This window comes from Cucurbita maxima, unplaced genomic scaffold (assembly GCF_002738345.1).
Source record: "Cucurbita maxima cultivar Rimu unplaced genomic scaffold, Cmax_1.0 Cma_Scf00021, whole genome shotgun sequence".
In the NCBI taxonomy this organism is placed as follows: Eukaryota; Viridiplantae; Streptophyta; class Magnoliopsida; order Cucurbitales; family Cucurbitaceae; genus Cucurbita; species Cucurbita maxima.
The window spans coordinates 1,735,007-1,758,718 of NW_019272037.1; the positions used below are offsets into that span (position 1 = coordinate 1,735,007).

Genomic DNA, 23,712 nt, shown 5'->3' on the forward strand with positions numbered 1-23,712 from the left:
TGAATGCATATATTGTCTCTCCAAGAAACTCATTTCAATTACTCAATTCACTGGATCTTGAACAACATGGAAGTCAAAATTCAATAGTCATACAATAGAATACAAAATCATGAAGGATGTCAGGGTGCGCAGGTAGAGGAAAGTTCTATCAGAACTAGTTTTCAATAAAATACAGTAACCAGCTTGAGGACTTAATTAGTGCATGGGCTACTACAATAAATATGAACAGTATGTACAAATCTTGAATGTCGAGGAATTCCTGTGTCCTTCCCTGTGAAACACCAGAGGCTCGATTTCATTGAATACAGTACACATCTGGTGTGAAACCGTTGAATGCGGTGGCTCTCAGAAATGCATCAACAATAAAAGCTCGAAGATCTGAGATATTGAGGACGGCTGAATAAGACTCCGATTACAAAATGCATTTGTAGAACCTCATAACATGAAACACAAAGCAATCGTGGTGGAGTCTAATAAGTTGCTGAAATTCAGGATGAAGTGCCATGATATGAACTTAAATACAGAATCAACACTAGATACAGGACACAACCAACCAAACTTATAATTCAACAAATCCATAAAACTCCAAGTGAATGATATCTACAACAAAATACCATCGAAGAAAAAAAGAGGAAGCATGCAGACGACTGCCTTACACTCGAAAAACTAAAAGAATAGACTGCCCATAGTAATTGAACGGTATTCCACATTTCCACTTGTTTGCAAGTGGGTCATATTTTTGTTTAGTTTCTAGAAAAGATTGAAAAGGGGAGTACCTGAATTCACATTTCATATAGTCTTTTTGCCAGCAATGATACGAGATATTTGGAGGCCTCTGCTGAAGGCTTCATTAAATAAGATTCTTGTTTGCATTGACTGGAAACCAGGCAACCATGAGAGCAGTGCCAAAGGGGCCATGACAATCATTCCAAACAGTAGATCATACAACCGGGCCGATGAAACAACAGTATCCCACACGACAGTGGTTTGCAGAAAAGGTCTTAGCACCTGAGCAATTGATATTATGCCCCAGCCGGTGGGAATGAATGCCAAGAGACACGTAACAAGATCGCCCATGTTAAAGGGTGTGAACTCCATCAATATAACAATCACCAGTACTATAACCACAATGACTATTAATTGAACCAATCGATAATAGATATGCTCCTTCGCAGCATACTTGTCCTGAGCATATGCTATGACAATATAAATCCCAACAAGAACAATCATGGATACCCAGGAAATAAAATAGACAGCAATACTGGTGTTGTTACCAGTAATGTTAAGGTGATATACAATTGCGTATTGGAAGAAGAAGAAACGAAGATCCAAAATGATCTCTAGAAGTTTTCCCCACAGACCCGTTGTTCTCAGATGGCTGTTCTCCTCTAGCCACCATGCTTCCCAGCTCTGTTCTGCTTTTGTGAACACTCCACCAGTATTCCATAACCAATTAATAAAATCATCAAAGTCGTAAACTGTTTTTAACCAATCAAATCCAGAAGGATTAAATATGAAGGGGGCCATTATCCATGAAACTATGAGAAACCAGCTAGAGATTGACAAAATGACAAAAGTAAAAGTACTTTTAGCCAGAGGGCTCCGGGAAGCATACACTATTAAAATAACCCCAAGCTCAATTGCCTTCACAAAATGACTTCGAGCATATAGTCTGTAGTTTTCTGCAAAGCTCTTGTGCTGCACCACGAACCCACGACCTGTCGCTCGATACTTAGCTCCACCATGAAGAATAGTGCGTCCAAAGAAGTGGGTGCGAGTTCCCAAAGAGAAAGTGTAAAAAAATGACGCTAGCTGCAACTGCATTGTCAAGAAGTTCCAAATAGCTGGAAGAAACCCGTGCTCTAGGCTGTTCTCCACAATCATTGGTAGTGCTGTGAAAAGACCAAGTTGGATTATAAACTGCTGATTCAGTATTGCTCCAAGGGCCCTATTGTTTCCAGAACTTGATGCTACTGCTGCATCCTCAACCCCACTAAGTGCAAGATAAAGTCGGCCCCATAAAAATACAAAAACAGACAATACTACAAGCATTGTGTTGAAATAGTACCCAACAGTTGTGTAGAAAACTGAAAGCATTCGAAAGAAATCCAATCTATGACCCAGCCGGTATACATCCCTGCTCAAAACCTGCTCACCATTGCCACTGGCCACCTTGGCCTCAAACATAGAGATTTGATTAAAGCCAACATCTCTTCCTTTGCCCACCTGTATATATTCATGGTGTGTCACATTGCCCCCTCTAAGCGTGCAATTGAAGCCAGCAAAGATATCCTCACTAATGTTGATCACTCTGGAAGCCTTGCTGATTCCACCACGAGTCAGAAACCAGAATCTGTCAAATACATCAGGGTGGCCATAATGCATTCTAACCTTTAAAGGGTTTGCCAGAACTCTCTGTGCTAGAGTCACAAAGCTAGTCTCTTGTGCGGACATGAACCATGCAAGAGAGGACACTGAGCCAGTGAAGACATTCTCACGAACACCTAAGATGGTTGGCTTCCTAATACCATAAGAGTTCTTAAATTCTTCCAATAAATTCCGCATCTTGAGTGCTTCCTCAAAATAATTCTCTTGGTTCATGTCAATGGTCTGAATTGCATCCCCCCGTGTAAAGATAATTGCATGGTTCTGATTTTCTGGTTTCCCTTCTCCAATCTTCAAAGGACCAGGTAACCTAATTCGATAAATCACAACTTCCTTCTGTAGCTCTTGATCATACTTAACAAGGACAGAGTAAAATTCAACCTCATCTCTCCCACGATGAACTTCATCAACATAGGCAACTCTAAGGGCTTCATTTTCCTTCATCAAATTTAAGATCTCCTCCGCACGAGAGTCTCTTTTAGCCTTTTGTAGCCCATAAACTTGGCAGGTAACCACATAGGTGAATTTCATGAGGGCGGTCCCATACTCATATCCTCTAAATAACAATTCTCCAGAAGTCGATCTATTCAAATTCCTGAAAGGAGGTTGTGTTGAACGTAAACCATCCAAGGCATGCTTTCGGGTTATTGAACCATGTGAAGCAATCTCTTGTGATCCCATTCTAATATCCACCTCAGATGCAGTATCTAGAAATGAGAACATTTTTAGTGCTCTATGATAATACATCATTCCCCTAACAGTTCGAGATAAAGTCTGACCCCTATATGATGCCCAAAGACGAAGGTCCCTCGACTTTTTCGTCCATATGTCATCCTCATGCTCCAAACCCTCTTTACGCATTCGCTCCATAAAATTCCTCCACTCATCTTCGTAGATTCTCTGCAGATAGAACAAAGTCGAAACACCATCCTCATTCTCACTTCGTAACATTTCTTTGCCATACACAACTTCTTCATCGTAGTAAGGGGTCAGAACACTGAAAGGCATCATTTTTTCTACATATGGAGCACGGGGTATGTTCATAAAAAGTGAATTGCTAAAGAAAGCTAGTCGTCTTCTAGCCTCGAGATTGGAAGGGACGCCATGCATAGAGTCTCTAGATGTAAGAATTGTATGCAAACGCTGGACATTCCTATAAAACATTTTGTCCTCTAAATCAGGAAACTCAACTGCCTTCACAAAGAGCAATCCTTCATCAGTGGCTGGATTACGAGGCACCAATCCTTCTTCTCTCAACTGCTTGGTGGATTTCTTCAATCTTGGGAACTCTCTAATGGAAAGTTCATACAAGGCCTGCAATATATTCACTGCCTTGCTCAAATCTTTCTTAGTTCCAATTAGAAGATCAAGAAGTGAAATTAACTTGGTGTGAATTTCTGGGAGCACATTTGAGTTGTATGCATCTAGGAACTTCCCCAGTCCAATAACGTTATCTATGTCCATAAATAATTTTGCAACAATTGAGTTTTCTTCTGAACCATATTTAACAATAGTCAAAAGCACGGCCTTCACACTATCATATGCTTCAATTACAGCACATCTCTGATACTCATTCTTGCATATCTTTGACCAAAGATCCTCGTCAGGTTTATTTGCAAGCTCTGTTGCCTGACTGAGAGCAAGGAGCAGTTCGTTGCAAAGGAGGAAGCATGGCCAACGGATTACCCTAATGTTCCAACAATTAGGTGGAAGCTCCAATAGATCAAAATCTCTATCACTAATGAGATCTTCTTCCCTCATAGTTATAATAATCTCATTCCAAATCAAAGCAAACTTGGTAGTATCTATCCTGCTTGATTCAATCTTTTTGTAAGGTTGGCCAAGTCCATATCTTAGCTTCAATCGGTGGATGGCATCACGAATTTTCTTCAGACGTGTCATTTTAGGCGTGAGCTGTTGTACCTCTGGCATGAGACTAAATTGCATTGCACTGGCAAAGAATTGAAATCTAAGGCTTAACTGACCAATGTTCCGAATCTCACCCAAATGCAAAAACAACCCAACTGTAGCACCAACAAGCGATGAGAAGATAGTATACCAAATCTGCAAATCCATAAGATATATTAGCACAACGGGAGTCCATAACAACACAACAGCTACAACATTGGTGCTACCAAAAAATTCATGCCATTTATAAGGACCCTTGAGGTTCAAAAGTCCCTTGGTTGGACCAACAAGGGGCTGAATCTGAAAGAAGTAACTAAACGCAAATTTGGCAGCCAATACTGCTACCCAGAAAATCGAGTACTTGATATTATCTATAAGCCCTTCACGCAAGCCACGCCCAATAAACATTCGAGTATGAAACCACCATGTAAATATATACAACACTTTCCAATCTAATTCCTCGAGTCCATTCCTAATCCATGGAAGAACGAAGAGTAACAAAGCCAGCATCTCAGGGATGAGAAAAGCAAATACTGCCCGAAGAAAAATAAAAATCTCCCCATTTGCCTCATCTGACCAAAAGCCATCCGATTTCTTCCGACTCCAAATCCGCGCATAAAATATGGAAAAAACTATAATCCAAGCAATGGCAGCCAAACCCTTCAGCAGCATTCTGACTCCTAGCCACATGGTTTCCCTCGAAACCAAACTATACTGTGTTCCAGCATCGAGCACAGCCTGAAACAACCGCAGACCGCTCCAAGTGATGAAGACAGTGAGTAACTCCACCTGCACATCCCTACTCTTCAAAGCTATCCATGGATACTGTTGTCCCTGCCAAGCAACAATGATAGAAGCTTGTAAAAACAACAGTAACAATATCCAAATCTTGTCAAAGCTCCTAAATATGTTCCAAAACGATCTCTGCTCCACATAACCTGTCTTCCCCACTCGCCTGTTTTTAGGTGTCGTGGCAAAGAAATTACTACTTAAATTCAATGGCCACCCGAGACTTCGGAAACACCTCCTACTCCAGAAATATTCGTTGATATCGTCGTAATTTCTCCATGCCGAGTGTGGTGCTGAACCATTTCTGCTACTCTCCACCTCGGTCTTAATGGTCTTGTAAATGGGCATTACTACACTCTTCAAAAATGCACAGTCTCCATGAATCGCAGGCGAATATGGCCTACCCGTGTCAGGGTCTATGTAATCGTCGAGAATCTGGTTTAGTTCCATGGCCATAAAATGATAGATATAACATAAACATTCAGGAGCAAATCGAAGATTAGCAGCCTCTCCCCAGATTAAAAGGTAAAGTGACACATACAGCAGTTCTCGACGGCCCTCACTCTTGTCCCGGCTTGAAAGCCGTACATTGGACTTCCGGCCTAAATAGGAGCACCACAAAGTATAGTTGCGAAGAAGCTTCTTGCGAAAGTTGCGAAGCACCGTACGGTCGAGTTCATCCGGCCGTTCAGGAGAGGAGCGAAGCCGCATTTGGGAATTAGCAAGGTGGAGGACCAGATGTTCGCGTTGGTTCCGAACGTTATCGTCCTGAAACCCGAAGAAGAGCCCAAGCCAGTCCAAAAGATCGTACTTAGGGTTCCATGGAACAAACGAAGGCCTCCTCAGTTCCCCTACAGTGCGTAAGGCGGCGGCGGCGGCGCGTACCTCCGGCGACTGAAGAGAAGGATGGTCAGTGAGAAGATCGTGAATAGGGATTATGTTGTACGGCTCCACCGGCGGCGGCGGCGCGTTTTGAAATCCACCACGACCCACCGGTTGAGGACGCTGCCTCAGATTCATGATAGCGAAACTCTAATTTCTCCTTTCAAAGTTCCTTCAATTTCCGATAAGCATAGGCTTTCATTATCAGCTTCCTCAATGCGCCGTGACAGTGAAAACCGCCAGTGGATGAAGAGACGACGGCGAGTTTTTGGGCGACCACCGTATAAAAGATTAGCAGAAGGATTAGCTTATGTACTACCTCGAGCAAAGAGAAAAGGGTCGGAAGTGGGAGAAAGAAATGCTAAAAGAGGAAGAACTTCCCTTTTTCCTCGTCGTGTCGTGCTCGTAAATTATTTCTCTCTGCAGAAATCTAATAAGAAAAATGAAACTTTTTAAAGAATAAATAAAAAGGTAATTATCTTTCTTTTCATGCCCAATAAATACGAGAATTATCAATCAATTTCAAATATATATTTATTGCTTTATTGTATTTATAATAATTCCATTTTACCAATTTTATTTTAAAACGTTAATCTCAAGTAAAACATCATTTGAAAAATTAACCCCAAATGATAATTTTATTGGTTATAGTAAATATTTTTAACTCATAAATAAAATATTTATTATTTGTAACTTTTTTTTTTTTTTTTTTTTTTTTTTTTTTTTTTTTTTTTTTTTTTTTTTTTTTTTTTTTTTTTTTTTTTTTTTTTTTTTTTTTTTTTTTTTTTTTTTTTTTTTTTTTGTTATTGAAACTTCCAAATCTCGACTCTAAATTATTTATTTAAAAAGAAAGTTGTTACGATTCTCATCTTATATTATTTAAAGAAACGACAAAATTTATAATTCATAGGATACTTTTTTTAAATTTTATATATATATCAATTGTAATAATATTACTTTTGAAAATTACTTTTTCACCTTTTGGGTGAAAAAGGAAATTCTGACAGGATGCCAAAAGGGCAAGGTGGAGGAACGTATATTCCGTTTCAAATACTTTCAAAAAGTATTCACTCACACACGCGCTATCCGCACGCGTGGAAGTACTGCTGAGGTGCGGGACCCACGTCAGTCATTAAAAACGACAATACGTTTTTTTTTTCTTCCATTTTTTAAAAAAATTTAAGCAAACGGTTATTTATTTATTTATTGGCAATTTGATTGATAAGGTGTTACGAATTTAAGATGAAAGCTTTAGTTTCAGAAATGACACAGACGCGCGAAAAGGCAAGCGTTCGTCCCACGTGCAAGGGTCGCAATTTTGTTCGTTTATTACTGTTCACAAAATGAAGCCACCTTTTTTTTTATTATTATTATTATCATATTATTCTCATTCATATTCTTTATAAAGTCGAGTTGGCAAATTGATCGATCTATAACATCTTAATATCCAATCAAATCATCTCGATTTTATGCATCTAGCCATGTTCGACAAGCACATCCCCAGCTATACATCTTTGCAATCTAATATTCTGATAGTAGATGAGAAATATATCGAAAAAGTATCATATCTCCAACATTTTTTTGCAACCTTTCAAAAATCTCTCTAACTTCTGTTTTCTAAAACATTCTCTTCAAAACTCAGAGTCAAAGGCTTGAGCATCTTGGGTCATCGTAAGCACGAGAATCTAAATTTACTCAACTCACTTGATGTTAGGAGAGAGTACTGTATAAGAATTTGTTACCAAACAAAGTGTAATTGGAACGGAATGACATTATAATTTCCAAGAATGTCCAAAGGTTACATTAATTAGAGATTAGTTAATGAGTTGTTTATTGTTAACGGTTGGATTTTCATAGATAAGGGAGATGAATGTTATGTCCGTTCATATCATTACCCAAAGCTTTAAATATGTCTAAGAGAAAAATAATAATACTAATAAAGAAGTAAATCCAATTAATTATAAATTAGAAGGAATATATATATATATATATTTTATTATATTATTCAAATTTCAAACCATTCATCTCTGAAGTCTTGGTTGTCTATTAAATACTAATTTATAAGTATGAATATTAAATATAAACTAAAATTATATGACATCCTATAAGTATTTAAATAATAATAACATTAAAAATGATTTAAGGATTGATTTGATTTTTATATATTTAATGTAATATGTGTGTTTTACAATAATAATTATATTTAATTAATTAATTATAAAGAACAAATCGATGTAAGCATAAACTAAATACGGTATTATTTAATATATTATTGCATTATTTAACTAATTAATCAATAAAATAAAAATAAATAAATATTAGTACACTAAAAATTAATTAAAAAGTATCGATAAATAAACAATTTAACGTAATTCCAAAACTGATGTACTTTTATTTATTTAATCTCACCATCACTAATAATTCACAACCAAGAAAAAACCAATCACATGGATGAGTGTTCCTCCATACCTGTGAAATGATTTTATTTATTTATTTATTTATTTATTTATTTATTTATTTATTTTTTATTATTATTATTATTATTATTATTATTATTATTATTATTATTATTATTATTATTATTATTATCCTCTCAAAACCCGCTCCCAAAAGTGGGCCGAGAAAGGAATTGAGAAGTTGGTGCGCCAATAGTTCGCATCAGCGCGGGACGCCCAACGCCATAGTGGTACACAAACAGTACTCCCATGCCATAGAAGAGCATGATCAGTTCATAGCCGACTGATCGAGAGAATGGAAATCCATGAAATCGAGAAAGACGAAGATGACGGACCTCCTCCTGGATGGGAACCCATCACCCCACCGTTGCCGCAACAGCCGCCGCAGCCACTTTCTTGTGAGTGCTTCCGAGTTTAATTTCAGATTTTGCGATGAGTATATTTCGTCTACAATTCGGTCCGGTATCCTTCTGATGCCTATTCGTTAGTTGGCCCGTCCTGAAATCGAAGGAATTATTTGTTTATATGGATTATAAGTTGTCGTCTCTCTCTCTCGAATTACTTTCTCCTACTCAAATTTAGTTCTCTTTTTGTCTTTCAAAACTAATTGTGTTTGCGAATCTTCGTCTTGGTTATTTCATGTCTCTAATTATTTCCCATCACTGGCTATTTATACATCTGATTGAGCTTCTGACGTGAGCGAATCGATAGGTGGATTCTTCCCATAGCTTATAACGGTGAATAAGTTGTCCAATTCAATTCTTTGCAGTGTGCTTTATTAATCTATTGAAACAGTTGTAGTTCACCCCTAGTTTCAGTTCATGGAATCAACAAAAGCGCATAGAAATTAGAGCATTCTTGTTAGCATGTTTTATTGGAAGTCCCAAATATTGTCAATGTATGCATTTAAAATCTTGTCAATGGAGACGTTTTGATCTGCAGCTGATATGGCCCAAATGGTTTGTGGTACCTGCCGTCGCCTGCTTAAGTATTTGAAGGGAGCTAGATATGTTCAGTGCTCTTGCTGTTCAACAGTCAACTATGTGCTAGAAGGTTCCTTCTCTTTTCCTTCAGTCTTTTTAGTTTTTACTATTATTTTCTTCCTTGAAAGTTGTCTTGTTCATATGCTGTTAGCTTTTTCCTAATCTTTAAGAAGAATCCCACCTATGTTGGTTTCGAAGTACCATTAGCACTTCCCAAACTTTATGCTCTTCAAATCTGTTTTCTTCCTACTGGGTCCTCTTTCATTAGAGGGTCAAGTTTTCGGCAGCATTTTTGAATATCTGTTTCTTGTAGTAGTGCTCGGTGGTGCCTGTATACCACATTCTGAGCTATATGTAATATTTGAGGGAATTGGTTATAGAGATAAATGAATTGCATTACGTGATTGTGCCTGGGCCTCTAAGCATCTATGTGATGTCTCATATTGGTTGGAGAGGAAAACAAACCACCATTTATAAGGGTGTGAAAACCTTCCCCTAGCAGACACGTTTTAAAGCCTTGAGGGGAAGCCCAAAAAGGACAATATCTGCTAGCAGTGGATCTGAGCCGTTACAAATGGTATCAGAGCCAGACACTGGATGATGTGCCAGCCTTCTCGCTGTTTCCCGAAGGGGGTAGACATGAGGCGGTGTGCTAGGAATGACGCTAGCCTCAAAGGGGGTGGATTGTGATGTCCCACATTGGTTGGGGAGGAGAGCAAACCACCATTTATGAGGGTGTGGAAACCTTCCCCTGGCAGGCGCGTTTTAAAGCCTTAAGGGGAAGCCCGAAAGGAAAGCTCAAAGAGGACAATATCTGCTAGTGGTGGATCTGGGCCGTTACAATCTATCTTCTACATAAAACCAAATGTTGTAGGTTCTACGATATTTCTCAACTGGGTTATAGATGATTTATGTGAGATCCCACATCGGTTGGAGAGGAGAACGAAACATTCTTTATAAGGGTATGGAAACCTCTCTTTGGCAGATGCGTTTTAAAAATCTCGAGAGGAAGCCTGAAAATGAAAGCGCAAAGAGGACAATATTTGCTAGTGGTGGGCTTGGACTCTTACATAAAGGTGTGGAAACCTCTCCCTAGCAGATGCGTTTTAAAAATCTTGAGGGGAAGCCCGAAAATGAAAACGCAAAGAGGACAATATCTGCCAGCGATGGGCTTGGACTCTTACACTGCTGGTCAATTGAAAGCGCAAAGAAGACAATATCTGCTAGCGGTGGGCTTGGACTCTTACATAAAGATGTGGAAACCTCTCCCTGGCAGATGCGTTTTAAAAATCTTGAGGGGAAGCCCGAAAATGAAAGCGCAAAGAGGACAATATCTGCCAGCGGTGGGCTTGGACTCTTACACAGCTGGTTAATTGAAAGCGCAAAGAGGACAATATCTGCTAGCGGTGGGCTTGGACTCTTACATAAGGGTGTGGAAACCTCTCCCCCTGGCAGATGCGTTTTAAAAATCTTGAGGGGAAGCCCGAAAATGAAAGCGCAAAGAGGACAATATCTGCCAGCGGTGGGCTTGGACTCTCACACTGCTGGTCAATTTTCTCTTCCTCGAATTGGGAACAGGGGATGTAACCGGAATGTATTGTAAAAAAAAATGAAATTCATGTTTAGAAGAAACGTACTTGAGCAAAAATGATTTGCCAGTTCACGTCGTCCCTGAGCCCCAGATTTCTTGATCTAGTTTGTTGTTTTTTCATGATTCACTATATTAACTTAATAGATTCAGTCTTTCTAACGACTTTCCGTCAAAGTCTTATAATACCATTTTTCCTTGTGTTAACGCCTGTACATTCTCTTTCTAGCGCACGAAGTTGGACAAGTGAAATGTGGTTCTTGTGCAGTGTTGCTTATGTACCCGTATGGAGCATCATCAGTTAGGTGTTCCTCGTGTACTTGTGTGACAGAAATTGGGGTATGTCAATCCACTTTCTGGCAAAGTTATTGCTTGGAATATGCTTAGATATGTACAGTACAGTCTCAATCTTTCTGGTTGTCTCATTCATTCACTATGTTGAAGCACGATTTGCTGGAAACTAGATGTTTCTTTAGTCATTGGGTGCGAAATTTATGCCCTTTCAAAAATGAACACAGAAGCATAAAGCATGGATGTGGTGAAATTACTCCTTTGCATCAGTCCATGTGTTGGCAATTATATAACTGCTGTAATTTTCATTGCCAAGAAGCATGGAGCAGGAATTATATGTGAGATTCTACATCGGTTGGAGGGAGAGGGAAATGAAACACTCTTTATAAGGGTGTGAAAATCTCTCTCTAACAGAAAGGGGTCATTTTAGACCATATTTACAAAATTTTGACATACAATTAAAAAAAAAAAGTCCCTTTTTTAAAGTACGAAGATCAAAATGGACATTTTGTAAGTACATGAACCAGTTAGGAACCAAATTGAACCAAAACTGACCAAAGTAGTATTTGTATGTGTGTGGATCTTTATTATGCTTTTGTTGCGAGTTCTTCATATTCTATAGAAATAAGGGTGTTGGTTAGTGTAATTTGCACTGTTTCTTTGCTTTGGTGCTCGATTACTTCATTAATTGTATGAATGAGAAATCATGCCCATTAAATGTAGCCTCTGACGGATTTAAGTGGCTGTGCAGGTGCATAACAGACGCCCACCGTGGTCTGTTCAGCAGGGACAAGCAGCCCCTCCTACAAACTCTGTGCAGTAGAGTCTGTTCATGTATGATATAATTCTGCGTAGGAAAAGATGTGACATTTTGTGAAGTTTTCTTTTCCGTTGCAGCCTTAATCAGAACACAGAGAAGGAGATCAACATTATTATCACAGGCACTTTTATTTCTTTATTGAAAGAAACATAGGAACTGACCTTCCCAACTTCTAACGTGTTTTTATCTCAAGTTTGCCTTGTGACTTGACTTCCTGCTTATATTCATTTTCTATGCTGCTCATTGGATCCTTACTAGGTGCTGCCAACCTTTGAGATGTTCTTCATTGTAAATGATTATCTTACGAAGTTGAAGCAGCATTGAGGACTAAATTTTGTCTAAATTCTACAATTTTGGCTTTTCCTTAGCCGCAGGGTTTGGTTTTAATGAACGGCAAGTCGGGGACAAGTGTATTTGACTCGATCAGTGGTTTGTTTGGCACATAACTGAAATAAATTTGCTTGGTAGATGCAAGGTCGGACAATGGTGAATTGTTTTGAAGCATTTATGAAACTGTTTAGAAGCATTTATGAAAGGCAAATACAACTTCTCACAGTACATCAATATTTTTTAAACAAAAGAGAACATTTTTTATATATAAAATGTAACCAGGTTGAAAATGAAAAGAACTTTAGCATTCATTTGAGATCAGCTGAATTAAAGATGCATAGCGGCTATAGCCGGACGGCCAACAATAAAAGTTAAGAAAATGGCTTTTATGGCTCAATTTAGTATTTCAATTTACAATCTAGACTGTTAAGAGAAGTACCTACCCTCAAAAGATATATTGCCTGTACGAGAATGTATACTAGATAATTGCATCAAATTGTTTGACTGATTTAAGAGTACTAAAGAGAATTATTGAACGTTTTCATTAGAGCTCAACCCGTTAATACCTTCAATCATCAGTTGGGAAGTCCTCATCTGAACCAGTTTCTAGAAATGAACCAAGAGTCTTCCGCAAAAGGCTGAAAGTCCTATCATCCTGTGTTCCAGACCCAAGTGTATAATTAAGGTGCCCATTGGCATAGAAGGGGGAAGGCGTTTGTGCAAATTTTATGAATTACAGGTCGTATACCTGCTTTTTCCTTTTCAAAGACTCCTCCAATTGAGCAATCTTTTCAGCACAAGCTTTCTCTTGTTCAGATATCAGGCTCCTTTCTCTCTTTCCTGTCACAAATACGAACGGAAATAGATAATAATAAAGCGTTTGGTGCTGATTGATGCATAACTTCTTGCTTACTCAGTTGTTCATATTTTGCGAATAGCCTTTCTTTCTCCTCTTCAAATTTGGAAATGGTATCTGCCAAAGCCAAGCAGCATCCGAAATTGAAAACATAAACAGAAAAAGTGTGTGAGTGGGTTTTCTTAGAGCTAGAATGGTTTAAGATTATAGGCCCAGTGTCAATATACCAGAATATTTGCCAGATTGATAGTAGTTAACTAAAATAAACCTGTTATGTTCAACCAAAAAGTGAGGTTCTTCAATACCGATACACATGAGAAATATTTGCGGAAAGGATTCCAAGAAGGCAAACAGTATTGATGGAACACATCGTTGTTGAGGACCTAACTCCATGGTCAATGCTTCAATTGCCACTGATCAGCACGATGATGTCTCTCAGATACCGAGGATTCTTACAAAGGCATTGTACAGTTGATATTTGATAATGGAAAATTATACAGCATGATAGAGATTTGATCGTGCATTATAAAGGCATCGCACCAGTTGATATTTGATAAATAAAATGACAATTAGTCTAAACAGAATTAGGGAGAAAATAATGCGTAACTTTTCACCATAATACTCGAAGTGGATATTACCTTTCATGGCCTGGAGATGTGTCGCTTTCTCTTTTGTGAATTTCTCGTAAAGTGCTTGGAATTTGGCAGTTTCGTCCTTCAAACAGTTTTCACACTGCAACGAAGCCATATTGATTTTAACGCAACATCTGAAAGATTCATTAATACAATGAAACTAGAAGAAAAAAAAAATTATGCAATGACTTCAAATTTGCTCTTGAATGGTCTCTATTTCGAATCCTGTTCCCACCAACCTCTTTTGAGCTTTTCGATAGTGCTTTCGCAAAACTTTGCCTGAAATTGGTTGGAAGAAACAAATTGCTTTCATTCGCTTACAACTACTTCAACAAAAAATCTAAGCGAGCAACATCGTGAACTCGTTTCTGAAACCTACCTGTCCTTCTCAAATTTAGATTTCACCTCCTCAATCATTGTTCTTATCTCAGTCGATACACTGTCAATAAAATGCAATTAATTAACATTCAAACATCTTAATAGTGCAGGACAAGAAGAAGAGTATTAGCTCAGAAAATGAATGAACTCCTCTGTCGTTAAAAAGTGGAATGGATGGAAGTTGGAAAACGACCAAATGTTCGAATAGGAACGGTGAGACGGTTGAAGTCCAATCCAGTAAGCTAAGTTTGATCAGGTTATCATTTCAATTTTATAATAAATCAAATCAAGCACATTATAAAATTAAATTACCAGTGAGGTCAGTTCAAATCTACCAGAAGAAGGAAAGTGAAGGTGCAAACGAGCAGCCGTATATAGAAATTCGAGAATGGGAAATAAGCACACAACAACACACAATTTCAGTCGCTCCATTCACTTAACTAATCACCAATAAGTTCCAAACGAACAAAACCACTCAAATTACCTTGAGATAGTCTCTTCATTCTTCTTCTGATCGTCCTTCTGAGCTCTCTCTTTGATCTGATTCAGCGCGGACACTATCCCTTTGAGATCGCTGCATACCGTAAATATCACTGTCAAGGTTCTCCAGAATAACACTCGAAAATGGAACAGAAATGGAAAATAGTACGTACTCGGATAGATCGAGATCGAGATCGATATCTTCGTTGGTCCGCTTCCTTTTATCGGAGCTTGTGAGATCGGGGTCAGAGACTCGCTTCCTGGTTCTTGTTTTCGCAATAGGTATTTTCATGTTCCCCATCTGGATCGAAGTTGAAGAAAAGAGATCGAGAACCGTACTATTTCGAAGCGTTTGGAATTTTGAATTACCGATACTTATAAATATCCTGCCGAAGCGCGATTGCATTTGGCGCGCTGGTACCGGTTCCCTTGGCTGTCGATTCAAATTTTTTAAGGACCAATCATCCATGTCCACGTCAATACTTACAATAAATAATATATATATATATATATATATATATATATATATATATATATTATATGTATTTATTTAACTTGCAAATGGTGGATTGATCGATGATAATTGATATAGAAAACGGTTATTTTAGAGATTTATTAGAAATTTTTTTAAATTAAAAAAAATTAACATGTGTGACACTTTTAAAAAAAATATTACACACGAGTAATTTAGTTCTATCTATTATAAAAAAAAATAAAATAATAATAATAATAATTTCTTTAGAAAGGGACTTAGTGGAGTAGTCAACATTAAAATTTTTTAGAATATAATATATTATTCTAGATAAAAGTGTCTCAAATTGGTTAATTTAGGGAATGATCATGGACTTATAGGAAAGCCGAAAACAAAGCCTTTGTGGAGAGTTGTGTTCATGGTTTGCACTTTGAGTCTATAAACAAAAATTTAATTTTAAATTAATTAAAAGGCTTAATTATATGATAATTTAGTATAATTTTTGTATTAACATTTTTTTTTTGTGTGGATATTTTCTAATTTAAAATTGATTGGTTATAAATTTTGTAATAAATTGTTATGGTCCAGGAGGAAGAAAATTATTAAAAGCAAACCATTAATTTGCCTTAGGTTTGGGAGGGGGTCAATAATTTTGAGGAATGTTAATATTTAAAATGAGTGTTAATCGTATGCCTATGCTATATACGAATTCTTTCTTTTTATATTATGGTTTTATGTGGCCATGACCAACCCAACCATCACGTCTACTCTTTGTCCTAAGGAGGAGGAACTCTAAACAATAACAAGTAAGACGTGGTAAATGTTTTGTTGAAAAATGTATATTATAATGTTTATATATAACAAATTGAAAATTCACTTTCTTAAAATAAAAATAATAATAATAAAAAAATGAATTTCTTATAATACAAAAATGAAAAGCCATGAACTTCTTAAAAATAATATTATTTTTTATAAAACTAAAATATATTTTTGTCAACATTATTGAGTTTATTTATAATTCTACTCTTTTAATAATTGTATTCTATTTTAATAGACGTTGTGATTGTGATAATAATAGAGTGTACATTTACTTAGTATAATAAATTTGGAGTTTTAAACCTCCCACCTTGAAAAAATATTAAAAATCTGATATATAAAAAAAAAAAGGGATAATATAGAGTGTAAGCTAAATCAAATTTTAAATATAAAAACATATTTTAAAAAAATTATTTTTAAAATTTGATTAATTCTAATTCTTTTTAAAATTTAGGTCATACGTGTGTGCTCAAGAGTCAAAACTGTAACAAATCTTTGTTTTCTATGTTCGTGCAAGTTAGGTTTATTAACTTATTTAATCATGCTACTTACATCTAAACGTGTTAGGATAACTGTTTTCTTTCCTTTAAATTCTCAAAATCTCCTAACTAAGCACTATACACACATGGTTATGCCCTTTTTGTTGGTCAAGTAGTCCAATAAATTTGGACTTTTTCAATTGGTTCAGGTGGTCCAACTAAACTCGAACTTTTTCGAATTAAAAAAAAAAAAAATTGTTTGAGAATTCACAATTTAACACGACAAAATTTTCATCTTTAAGCCATTTGCCACATGAATCCACAATGTTATGTACGTTTGGGTCGTTTCTGTGAGATTTCATATCGGTTGGGGCGGAGAACAAAACATTATTTTAAGTGTGTGGAAACCTCTTCTTAGCAGACGCATTTTAAAAACTTTGAAGGAAAGTTCGAAAATGAATGTCCAAAGAGGACAATATCTGCTAGGGGTGGGTTGGGCCATTATAAATGGTATCAAAGCCAGACATTGGGCTATGTGACAGCAAGAACGCTGCTCTCGAAGGGGGATTGATTGTGGGGTCCCACATTGATTGGAGAAGGAAACGAGTGTTAGCGAGAACGTTGGGCCCCGAAAAAAGTGGATTGTGAGAACCCACATCGGTTGGGAGAGGAGAGCAAAACATTATTTTAAGGGTGTGGGAAACTTTCCTTAGTAAACATGTTTTAATAACCTTGAGGGGAAACTCGAAAAGGAAAGTCCAAAGAGGACAATATTTGCTAGCAATGAACTTGGGTCGTTATAATTTGCCCACTTTATCGCCCTATTCTTGCTCCCAAAATTTTGATTTATTTTTTATTTATTTAATTTGAATGTTACGTATAATTAGGTGATAAATATCTATACCACTACTAGACGAATAGGGTTGAAATACATGTACGAAAATTAGACATCTATATCACTACTTGACTGTAAGGCTGACATAAGTGGACGAAAATTTTCAACTTTTCAAACTTTTATATAAAACCTATATATGTTTTAGAATATTTTTATGTGTACTTATGGGTGTATGGTCAAATTGAATATAGCTCCTTTGTTAAAAATATTACTAAAAATTAATTAAATGGTTGATAGTTTGTACCTAAGGTTATAACGTTAGGGTTACTAATTTACTAATTCTTACTAAATGTTGAATTAGAATGAAATCCAATTAAAATTACTTAATTAAATCAAGATTTGAACGTAAAATATAATAAAAGTAATTTTACTTCGAATCAAAACATTTCATCATTTAGAAATCATCAAAAGCAACTTGACTACTAAAAACATTCATTTATCAAAAAATAATCTAAATTTTGTATATAATTAAATAAATATTTAACTTTAAAGGTTAAATAATTTTATTTACTTGTGATTTTTTTTTTAATATTTTTTTAAAAAAATCCTCCAATTTTATGCTTTATTTGAAATTATTATTTTTTAAATATTGAGAAGCTTAATAAATATGTTTATATTAAAATTAAATAATACGATTAATTTTTATTTTTGTTTTTTGTGGAGATTTGAATGTATGATGTTTAAGATAAAAATATATGTTTTATCTGTTTAATTTTTTAGAAATTAAATCATATTACTGAGATAACTATTCCTATCATAATTTGAATTTTAAAATAATAATATAAATTATAAGTTTCTTTATTATTTATTTATTTAATTTTTTAAATTTACGAATATATCAAACATAAAATAGAAGGTAATAGATAATACTTTCATCCTCTGTGGATATTACTGTAATTGCTGGCACAGAGTTAGTCGATACTTAGTTTTACAGATAACATCATTACTTCTTCTCTGATAAAAGAAGTTCAAGATATATAGGTTTTCTACCTCCACGTAGTATTGTCCCATCATGCTTTCGCCTAATGTGAAAATTTCTTTATTGCTACTTTGAGTAGGAGTTTGGGTGTCATTAGACATAAATTTTAATTTTATATTTAAAAGTAAATTAGTTTGAGAATTAAATGGATGAAAATTTAAAGAATAAGTTATAATTTAACCGAGAAAAATAACCATAGTTAAATTGGTGTGCTAGTATTTTGGATTGGGGCTAAAACTGCACGTGAAAAATACTCTGGCTGACGTCACGCAAGTCCCACCAGAACGAAAATGGGAAATTATTGAATTTCGTCTATAAATTGATGCCGTCTACGCCCGACCGAAGAGCACTGCTTTCCCTCTTTCTCCCCTCTGTCGTTTTCAGTATACAGGATACCAATTTCTCGAAGCTTTTCAAGTTCAGAGATCCCGCGCTGTGATCCTTCTTCTTCTTCTTCTTCTTCTTCGCTACGCCTCTCGGTAACAGATGAACCTCTTCTTTTTTTCTCTTTTTATTATCTTTTTGCTCTATAACACTTGTTCTTTGACGTTTACAACTGTGATTGATGTGTACGAATATGACTGGAAGCAAATTTAAATCTGCTGTGTTTCTTTGCAAGATGCTCCATATCTCTGCTTCTGAGTCATGAGTGTTTTGGGATTAAAATCAGAGGCCATTCTTTTTCTGTTTGTTCTGTTCAGTATATATTGTCGTCGTTCATCTGCATAGGGCTTAGGAATACGTCCTATTCCTGAATTTGTCTTGGCGGTGTTCTTTGTTGTATTTTCCAGTCGCCATTTAGTGTTGGAGAAGATGATCTTCGAATTTGTTTTCAGTCGATCAATCCATGAGTATTACACTCTGATTATAGATAGAGATCGCCCTCTCGTTCACATGTATGAAATTAGAACTCTGTTTTTTTATTTTATTTTTTTCTTTTTACTGTTTTAGTCTTTTCAGAAATCCGTTTCTCTAACTTTGAAGATCTCGTTTGATATTAGGAACAATTCTTGAATTCTAGGTGTTTGCATTGATATGTTTAGAGGAAGATCATCAGTTTTTAATTCAAATAATGACCTTTCGATTTTATCATTGTCATTAATAGAAATTTGACATTTATCTCATTTCAAAAAGAAAAAATTCATGGTGTTCTGAAGTCAATGGGTTGGTATTGAACTTTCAGATAAATTCAAGTTTTTATTAAATGTTTGACAAAAGAAAAAAAAAAAATTGCACAGACTTTTAGGAATGAATTTGTGAATTTAAAAGGGAAGAGATCAAATTATTATAAGTATAAAGTTGAAGACATTCTGCAGATATTAGCTTATAAATAAATCCTAACCAAATTAATTCTAATTAGTCAATAATGGCTTGAAGACAGAAACTTTTGATCTCATCAACATCTGAATAAGATTCTTGTGGTTCTGGCCTGGCCATCTGATCACATTTGTCATCATGGTTGGGCCATGACAAAGGCAAGACTGAAGGCAGTAGGATTGAACAGTTCCTTACATTATGAGTTATGACTCGTGCCAATCCCATCATCAAGGTATAAGAAAATGTAGCTACACAATTTTCTTATCTATGACCTTCGCGTTGGGGATTAAGACATGTTTTTCTTATTTATTTAACATTTTGCCAGTCGTTAGCTTCTCTTTGAGGCCATTTATGTTTTCTTTTGTTTGTTCTTGCGTCAACATTATGTTTTCTTGATTCTTTTTCTTTATATGATGTCTGTTGCAGATAAAATCCTGGTGTGAAGCAAATTTGTGAAAACCTTCTATATATGGCCTTTGAGCACTACTTTTCTCGTAGATGGAGGAGGTGTGTTCCAGCTTCTTCAATGGAAAATTCTGAGCAGTTTAAGGCTTGCTTTGACTGCAACATATGCTTAGAGTTTGCATCTGAGCCTATAGTTACTCTGTGTGGCCACCTCTATTGCTGGCCTTGCATCTACAAATGGCTTCACGTCCAGAGCGACTCCCTCCTCCCTGACGAGCCTCCGCAGTGCCCAGTTTGCAAGGCTGATATCTCCCACACGACAATGGTCCCTCTCTACGGCCGTGGTCAATCTGCTAAAGAGGCCGAGGTTGATCCCAGAGGGCTGCTCATACCTCCAAGACCATCAGCTTTCGGCAACAAGGTTCTGGCATCTATCGGGTCTAATAATGCTTCTGGTGAGCAGCTTGTTTATAGAGACCTATATCAATATCAAAACGACAATTTTGATATGTATGACAGTTATGAAGAGGACTCCAGCAGCTCATTGTTTAACCTGGAAGACAACCCGGTCGGCAGTTTTGGCCATCCTACAGCCAGGATGTTTGGAGAGACGGTGTATGCTAGGTTGTTTGGAAGTTCAGAGAGCTTACATGCACACCCAAATTCTTATGCTCTAACTGGGAGTGGCAGTCCCCAGTTGAGAATACAGGAGAAGTCGCTTAACAGGATATCAATTTTTCTCTTCTGTTGCTTCGTTTTGTGCCTTGCTATATTCTAATTATAGTTGTGGGCTTCTGTAATTTTTCGTTTGTAACCATTCTTGTAAAGGTACCGATACAGATTTTTTTTTTTTTTTTTTCTCCCTTTTTTCTTTCCCATTAACAAAAGTAAGAAGTTAAATTATGCACATTCCGTCAACACACCATGAGCGAAAAGTGAGTTAGCTCCAGCCCTCAACAAATTAACGACTTCCTCGGCTTCTTTCACATCTTGCTTGTTGCCAAACTTTCCTCGAGGTGATTCAGTCCTGATGGCTACAAAGCAGCTGTTTTCGTAGATATTATAGTTTTTGGTTTTTGTCTCAAACATTTTAAAAGCATTTGCAAGGATGAAGTTTCTAAAAACATGTATGTTAAGGAGAAGTTTTCACACTATTGTAAATAATGTTTTGTTTCTCTATTCAACCGATGTGGAATTTTACAATCCACTTTCTTCGAGGCCCAGTGTCTTTCTTGGCACACCGCACAGTGTCCACTCTCCTTCAAGGTTCAGCCTTTTCGCTGGTACATCGTTCGATGTCTACGCTAGTAAGTATTGTTCTTCTTGGGCTTTTCCTTTTAGGTTTCCTCTCAAGATAGTTAGGGAGAGATTTCTACATTTTAAAAAAAAAATGTTTAATTCCCGCTCCAATAGCGTGTGATTTCACTAGTTAATCCTTCTTATGTCTTTATTCTCACAATTTTGAAGGGCATAGCAGTTCAGAAATATAATCACCGTCCAGTTCGAATAGGTGCATCATCAACCAAAGCATCTTGTTGTTCATCTTCAAACTATTCTTGTCGTTCATCTTCAGACTCTTCTAACATGCTACCAAAGATTAAATTGTTTAGTGCATTAAAAATCTGATTCACCTTTGTCAGTTCTTCCAATTCCATTGCTCATTTTCAGCAAAATGAACATCTCGACTCACAATAACATGGCTAGTGTGTGGTTGAAAAACTTTGTAAGCTTTGGATATAGTGTTATACCCAACAAAGATGCCAACTTCTGACTTTTTGTCAAGCTTATCATGCTTGACTTGTGGAATGTAAGTGAAGCAAAGACACCCAAATACTCTAAGGAACTTTAAAGAAGGTTTGTAACCATACCAAACTTAAAATGGTGTCAGGTCCTTCACAGCTTTTGTTGAAATTCGATTTTGCAAGCACACAATAATGTTTGTTGCTTTTCCCTAAAAACGTTTTGGAAGAACCTTCTCATGAAGCATGCATCTCGTCATCTTCATTATGAATCTATTCCTCCTTTCACTGATGTCATTCTGTTGAGGAGTGTATGGTGTTTGTTAATTGACGTTCAATTCCAGCCTCTTCACAAAACCTGTTAAAAGTTTCTGAAGTATACTCATTGCTATTATCTGATCTTATAGTCTGAATAAGCATGCACCTTCATTCTCAACTTTGGCTTTGAATTTCCAAAATACACCCGCAACTTCTGACTTTTGCTTCAGTAAGAAGATCCAACACATTCTTATTATATCATCAATAAAAACAGTGTAATAAAGATTACCATTTAATGATGGTGTTCGCTGAGGACCACAAAGATCAGTATGAACCAATTGCAGTTTTTTCAAGGCTCTCCATGCCTGTTTAGGAAAGGGTTGTCTATGTTGCTTCCCAAGATTACAAGCACGGTAAGGAGGCATGTCATCATCAATGTCAGTGAGTCCTTCTACCAACTTTTTTTACTACATCTGAAGCAAACCTTGATGATGAAAATGTCTAAGTCTTTTGTGTCAAATCTCAGTGATACTAACTCTGGATATAAAGGCCGTTGGATTTAGAGCAAAGCTTTTTCCTTTCATTTTGACATTGAACAAGTTTTTGCCAACATCTTTGATCAAGCACTGCTTATTCTCAAACAACACTTTATAGCCTTCATAACTGGTTATAGCTACTGTGCCTTTTCCCTTGACTTCCAAGTGTTCACGATTGTCAATCCTCACTCTCTTATCTTCAGTGTCTCTTAATTCCTCAAAAAACTCCTTGTCATATGTCATGTGATTTGTGCACCCACTGTCAATCAACCAGCTCTCGCTTGATTCTTTGCCTGGGAAGAAGTGACCATAAACAATTGATCTTCTTCTTCTTGATCAACTACCTGTGCATCTACTTCTTTCATATGATCTTTGGTTTTGCATATCACAGCTTCATGTCCAAGTTGATTGCATTTGGAGCAGAAGGCCTCAGGTCTTCTCCAACACTTGTATGGTGGATGACCTTTCTTCTCACAATGGCGTCAAGGTGGATAGAAACCTCCTCCTTTTGTCTTCTGATAATTGGCATATGAATCTCCATACGTCAATTGATTTTTGAAATTTTTGTTGTTTTTATACCTGTTGCTGTCTTGATGCTTAACAAGTAAGGCACCTTCAATCACCCCTTCTTGCCTCATAGATCTCCTTTTGTTGTTTTTATACCTGCTGCTGTCTTGATGTTTAACAAGTAAGGCACCTTCAATCACCCCTTCTTGCCTCATAGACCTCCTTTGCTCTTGTGCTTGTAAAGCATTCAAGAGTTCTGTAAGAGAAATCTTTGACGTATCTTTGGTGTTCTCCAGAGTAGTAATGGTGGCTTCAAACTTCTCTGGAACAGTGACTAGCAGCTTTTCAACGATCCTGAAATCATTTAATGCAGCACCAAGCAATCTCACCTTGTTGGCGATACTGAGAAGTCTGTCAGAGTACTCTTTCACTGATTCTGACTCCTTCATTTTCTGCAACTCGAAATCTCTAATCAAATTCAAGACTTTCATTCCACGAATCCTCTTATCTCCTTCATATTCAGCCTTGACC

The 23,712-nt window shown here is 36.5% G+C and overlaps 4 protein-coding genes and 1 non-coding gene across 8 annotated transcripts; 2 read left to right on the plus strand and 3 right to left on the minus strand.

The window, feature by feature from the left end:
• Positions 1–12: 12 nt before the first annotated feature.
• LOC111495751 (callose synthase 11) lies at positions 13–6,387 on the minus strand. 2 transcript variants are annotated; one of them, XM_023145920.1, is made up of 2 exons: positions 777–6,387; positions 13–434 (listed from the first exon to the last, which is right to left on the minus strand). In XM_023145920.1, the coding sequence occupies exon 1, from the start codon at positions 6,100–6,102 to the stop codon at positions 790–792; it is 5,313 nt and encodes a 1,770-aa protein (XP_023001688.1). In that variant the 5' UTR covers positions 6,103–6,387; the 3' UTR covers positions 13–434; positions 777–789. The 2 variants fall into 2 exon arrangements, with proteins under 2 accessions (XP_023001688.1, XP_023001687.1); XM_023145919.1 differs by having other exon boundaries at positions 13–378; positions 777–6,386.
• On the minus strand, positions 3,068–3,146 carry LOC111495852. The gene has a single exon (XR_002720375.1). It is a non-coding gene; the product is annotated as a small nucleolar RNA J33 (small nucleolar RNA).
• Positions 6,388–8,563: 2,176 nt separating the features above from the next.
• On the plus strand, positions 8,564–12,525 carry LOC111495801 (protein LOL2). Its single transcript, XM_023145990.1, has 4 exons — positions 8,564–8,818; positions 9,363–9,473; positions 11,221–11,330; positions 12,034–12,525. The coding sequence occupies exons 1-4, from the start codon at positions 8,716–8,718 to the stop codon at positions 12,103–12,105; spliced, it is 396 nt and encodes a 131-aa protein (XP_023001758.1). The 5' UTR covers positions 8,564–8,715; the 3' UTR covers positions 12,106–12,525.
• A 325-nt stretch (positions 12,526–12,850) lies between these two features.
• On the minus strand, positions 12,851–15,122 carry LOC111495793 (DNA ligase 1). Its single transcript, XM_023145983.1, has 8 exons — positions 14,952–15,122; positions 14,783–14,872; positions 14,300–14,359; positions 14,160–14,199; positions 13,927–14,020; positions 13,346–13,405; positions 13,181–13,272; positions 12,851–13,087 (listed from the first exon to the last, which is right to left on the minus strand). The coding sequence occupies exons 1-8, from the start codon at positions 15,077–15,079 to the stop codon at positions 13,001–13,003; spliced, it is 651 nt and encodes a 216-aa protein (XP_023001751.1). The 5' UTR covers positions 15,080–15,122; the 3' UTR covers positions 12,851–13,000.
• A 3,626-nt stretch (positions 15,123–18,748) lies between these two features.
• On the plus strand, positions 18,749–21,044 carry LOC111495790 (E3 ubiquitin-protein ligase RMA1H1-like). Of its 3 annotated transcripts, none has more exons than XM_023145978.1 (2): positions 18,749–18,898; positions 20,163–21,044. In XM_023145978.1, the coding sequence occupies exon 2, from the start codon at positions 20,206–20,208 to the stop codon at positions 20,917–20,919; it is 714 nt and encodes a 237-aa protein (XP_023001746.1). In that variant the 5' UTR covers positions 18,749–18,898; positions 20,163–20,205; the 3' UTR covers positions 20,920–21,044. The 3 variants fall into 3 exon arrangements, with proteins under 3 accessions (XP_023001746.1, XP_023001747.1, XP_023001748.1); XM_023145979.1 differs by lacking the exon at positions 18,749–18,898 and adding an exon at positions 18,905–20,063; XM_023145980.1 differs by lacking the exon at positions 18,749–18,898 and adding an exon at positions 18,905–19,968.
• Positions 21,045–23,712: the final 2,668 nt, after the last annotated feature.